Here is a 4,832-nt window from a genome sequence, read left to right as displayed (position 1 = left end):
CTTGGAATTTTTATCCAGTTTACTGGGTTTCGGATAACATATGTGCTAGGATTATGATTTGTGCTTAACCAGAATTAGTGTTTGATGGATGTGAACTAGTAATTTAGTTATCCTTCGTGGCTCTCTTGTGCAGTACACCCAGAAAAACTGATTACATTTGTCTTCCTTCATAGTAATTACCATAACAAATAAAGGTCATCAATTTGAGCATTTCCCCTGTTTTTAGCTTTGAAAATGATGTAAAATATGCAGTACTAAGAGAAAAACTTCCACATGCTCTTATTCTTATTTAAATAAAGCCAGGAGTACAACAAGAACAATAGAAAATAGAGATTGACACCCACTAGAGGCACATAATGAAAACAAGTGCCAAGACACACCAACAAGAACTAACTCTTCCCACCAAATGGAAACTAAAATCTTATATACATCTTTGTGATACCTCAACTCCTCTCTTTAGGCAAATCGGAAAACTACAAATCACACCAAATAATATCCTCTTCATGCCAAAAACATGCTTTTGATGAGGAATATTGCATAAGTTTTACGATGGATTACATATTGGACGAGCTTCTGAAAGATCCAAGAGCCTTCACGAATCCGGCTCTTAAGATGTATTGATGGTAGATAGCAGCAATGGCAGCCCCAATAAATGGTCCGACCCAGAAAATCCACTACAATACCAGGAAAAAAGGGTAGATTAGCACCTAAAACTAAAACAAACTTTCCTTTTACAGATAAAACTAAAAAATGCTTCTTTAAAACAGAGAAAGTGCAACGTGTATCGGTGTGAAAGCAGTTGATTTCGTAGTTTTACAATTGATTAGTATAAGAATGACTGATTTGAATTTCATCTTACAAGTTATATCAAGTGTTCTTATGAAATTTTTTAACTCAAAGTATGAAAACTACTAGCACTGATATAAAATGCAAATCAAAATAAAGCATGAGTAAAGGTTAAGTAATAGTCTACTACATACGTGGTCATCCCAAGCTTGTTTACTGTTGAAAATGACAGCGGCACCGAAACTTCGAGCAGGGTTGATACCAGTACCAGTCACCGGAATGGTGGCTAGGTGAACCATGAACACTGCAAATCCAATAGGAAGTGGGGCCAATACCTACCAATTTTTGCAATAGTCAACAAACAATCAACATTTAGTAGTGGAAAAATCAATCAAGTAATACGCATATATGTCACCAGTTATTCTTGCATTTATAGTCTTGGCTCATTTTTTCTTGGAAGTGGGGGGTGAACGTTATCATCACTCCATCTCATTACAAGTTGCAACCAATTTAATACCAATTTAAAGCATATAAAGAACTTTAGAAAAACCAATGTAGGAGATTAACTGAGCAACACTCGTCATGCTTATGACTTATGACTTGTGACTTTAATAGAAAAACCAATGTAAGAGATTAACTTACAGGAATATGAGAATCTCTGGCACTGCGTTTAGGGTCAGTGGCAGAGAAGACGGTGTAGACAAGAACAAAAGTGCCAATAATTTCAGCACCCAAACCAGTGCCCTTACTGTAGCCATCTTGTAAGGTGTTGGCGCCGCCTCCATGGAGGTTGTACAATCCGCTTTGGAAGGCCTTCACAAAGCCAACACCGCATATGGCTCCCAAGCATTGAGCTACCATGTATAGAATGGCCCTTGGTAGTGTTAGTTTTCTGGCCAACAATAGCCCAAACGTCACTGCTGGGTTTATGTGTCCACCTGCCCATTACGACAAGAAATGATCAATTTTAACAAAGGAAAATTCTTGTAATATATTTGGTTCTAATGCTTAAGATTATCTGCATTAATTGTTGATAAACTATGTTATTTTATGTTTATATTCATTATTCATAAACTAGGAAACCTCATGTCCTAGCAACCTGGACTTAATTAGCACAGAACAGGGGTTTTGAGAATGGAAATATTTTGGAAATTGCAGAACTTTGGATCCCAGAGGTTTTCGTGCATCATAATTCATAGGTACATTACTAACTTCAATAATAAAAGTAACATTGATGCCTAGAAGTATGAATTTGTGTTCTTGAGAATATAGTTTACAACCTTGTATATTTGGCAAACCATCATGTTAAGTAATATGCATATATGTTACAAGTAGACTATTCACTAAATAAATTAAACTAGTCACCGAAAGAAATTAAGCTAGTCACTATTGAGCTTATTCTCTTTTTAATATTGGGTTTAGGGTTACCTAATTTCAATTTAAAAATAGTCCGTCTCTTACAAGACAAACTCCGTCTTGTTATAGTACTTCTCTCACTAGCATGAAAGTCAGATAATTCAATCACTTAATACTTAATCGTACAACAATATTTTGAAAGCTATTTTGTAATTTATAATAATGATTACGTTACTACAATTTTCAATGTGACTGTTGACTAATTCTTTAACTTTATTCTAGTGCAATATTGGAATGCTATCAACATATGTTAATCTAGTGAGAGTGAGTGGATTCTGTATGACTTTCGATTATTCGTGAACGATTGCATATATTGGGGCAACTTGTCAAAATAATCTGAACTCTAATTTGTATGAATGCTAAACCGAAAAAGGATTAGGCAATAGAATTAATGATTTGGATTGTTTTGAGAAGTTCACCAAAACTTGGAATATATTATTCTTAATATATTCCAAAAGTAGAGATTATTTCGAAAAAATGATACTCAATTGATTTTTCCTAATTATTAGTAATAGATGAGAAATATCTTATTGTCTTCTTTGCAGATCCTCATCAATCATCTCTAGTATACCAATCTAGTGTTAATAACAAAAAATAAAGGAGCAATCAGCTGTAATAGCTAAGCATATCACTACAAATTGGGCTATTTTTACATAATAACAACCTTATAAATTATTATACGAGTTTATCAATCTTCGAGTGATCTAGATTCAAAACGAGTCAAACTAAACTAAGGGCATGTTCTCTTCGGCATAAAACAGTTGAACTGAACTGGACTGATCTGAACTGATCTGAAATGAATAGTGATATGTGAGAGTAAAAGTATTGTAAAGAGCTGAACTGAACTGAACTGATCTGAACTGAATTGAACTGAAAATAAGCTGGGGAGAACATGCCCTAAGATCAATCTCTCAACATATGATTACATGAAGCCACATTACCAGGACTCAAACCAAAACACCTTTGCTTATTACACTAAGCAGCTCTCTTATTAACTTTTACATAAGTTTATTGTTTAATGATGTTTAGAAAATGTACTATAGCTAGATTTCTTTTTATATTTTTGAGTAATTTCTCCGTTTCACAATAAGTGAAAATTTTCGTTATTTAGAATATTTATAATAACTGAAACCAAAATTTAAATGGTAAAAAAAAATTCACTTTTATTATAAATATACTACCAAAAAATAAGAGGGATCATATTTGTTTGATCACTCTATTTTATTGTGTTCGAACTTTCTCTCTATACTTCTTAGTATGTGTACTTTCTCAATGTGTTTCTTTTGTGAAATGAAGAAAGTATATTATAGCAAAGCATTTTTCAAGATTAAAAATTATACTAAAGTGCTTTTTTATGGCTATACTGTATATCCTTAGAGTTCTATGATCGTAACATTTTTTTTTATCTATATGAGTCATTAAGGCAGTACAAAGAAGGAAAGGGGAATTTAGACCTGTGACCGTTCACAATACCTTAATCTTAACCACTAGACCAAGACATCTTTAATTATAAATCCAAAATTGTGCATATCAAATTAATATACAATTATAAACAAAGGAATGTAAATGTCGACTAGCTTAGTAGGCTTAAAGTCGTCTTAGGATGTTGTATTCAAGATCTGTGATCGTATCTCGTCTATATTATTTACAATTATAGATTGCGTTTTTAGGAATGTTATCAAAAAGTTTTAGAAGGGAAAAAGAGAACATACCAGAAATACCGGCAGTGCAGTAAACAAGGATAAAAATCATGCCACCAAAGGCCCAAGCAATACCAAGAAGGCCAACACCACCACAATCATCCGTAACAGTACTACTCTTATGTCCTATCACAGTCAACACTGTGATATACAAAAACAACATTGTTGCTATAAACTCAGCTATTAAAGCCCTGTAAAATGACCATTTTCCCAACTCTTCTCCATCAAACAAAGGTGATGGTGGAGGGTCTTGATAGTCTTTTGCTATCTCTCTTCTTTCTCCTCCTCCAACTTCTATGTCTTTCACCATCTTTTTTGCAAGATTGATTAGTTAATTTTCCTCAAAAATGTTAAAGTGTTACAAAATAGAGAGAAGAATATAATGAGACTAGTGAAGTGATGATGGATTGTTTGTGTGGAGTGATGGTAAGAAGGGTATTTATGGAAGCAAAGAAAAGGGTTGTGAATGTTATTAATTAAAAAGTTACAATTTTTTCTTTTTTTTGCCGCCCCATTTCTTTCCTTTTTTTTATAATTTTATTTATTCTAAGTTATCTTTTGATTTTTGTGGTTGAAAATAGAAAGTTATAAATTGTTGTAGGACCCACCTTCTTTGTAATACCTCTTGAATGATGACACCACATAATAATGTTACTCCTATGTCTTATGATGTATAGCTACACAGCTTGTGTAGTAGTGCACTCATAGTGGGTGGTTTCTTCATTTTTGTATCCATTTGTGTGGTTCCTTTCTTTTCTTTTCCCTTCTGGTTTAAGGTATTGATATGGAATCCTTATAGTAATAATGGTGTAGTATATTGATAACGTATCATTAATATCCCATAAAAGTTTACCTCATCTTATCCTTTTTTTGGTTCATCTTTATGAAATTACTTGATTTTGAAGTGATAATAATTCTTATATATATATA

The 4,832-nt window shown here is 33.0% G+C and overlaps 1 protein-coding gene across 1 annotated transcript; it reads right to left on the bottom strand.

Moving 5' to 3' along the window:
• Window positions 1–255: 255 nt before the first annotated feature.
• On the bottom strand, window positions 256–4,334 carry LOC104898695 (aquaporin PIP2-1). Its single transcript, XM_010685799.4, has 4 exons — window positions 3,915–4,334; window positions 1,429–1,724; window positions 981–1,121; window positions 256–674 (listed from the first exon to the last, which is right to left on the bottom strand). Exons 1-4 carry the CDS (start codon window positions 4,210–4,212, stop codon window positions 555–557), a joined length of 855 nt encoding a protein of 284 aa, XP_010684101.1. The 5' UTR covers window positions 4,213–4,334; the 3' UTR covers window positions 256–554.
• Window positions 4,335–4,832: the final 498 nt, after the last annotated feature.

The sequence above is a fragment of the Beta vulgaris genome, chromosome 7 (genome assembly GCF_026745355.1).
Source record: "Beta vulgaris subsp. vulgaris cultivar EL10 chromosome 7, EL10.2, whole genome shotgun sequence".
NCBI lineage: Eukaryota > Viridiplantae > Streptophyta > Magnoliopsida > Caryophyllales > Amaranthaceae > Beta > Beta vulgaris.
Note: the sequence above shows the minus strand (reverse complement) of the source record. Positions and strands in the feature narration are given on the sequence as shown.

Coding starts and splice junctions, on each gene's coding strand:
- LOC104898695 (XM_010685799.4), bottom strand. CDS start 4,212: ATGGTGAAAGACATAGAAGTTGGAGGAGGAGAAAGAAGAGAGATAGCA. Junction 1,122..1,428: donor CCAGAGATTCTCATATTCCT/GTAAGTTAATCT, acceptor AAAAATTGGTAG/GTATTGGCCCCACTTCCTAT. Junction 675..980: donor AACAAGCTTGGGATGACCAC/GTATGTAGTAGA, acceptor CTGGTATTGTAG/TGGATTTTCTGGGTCGGACC.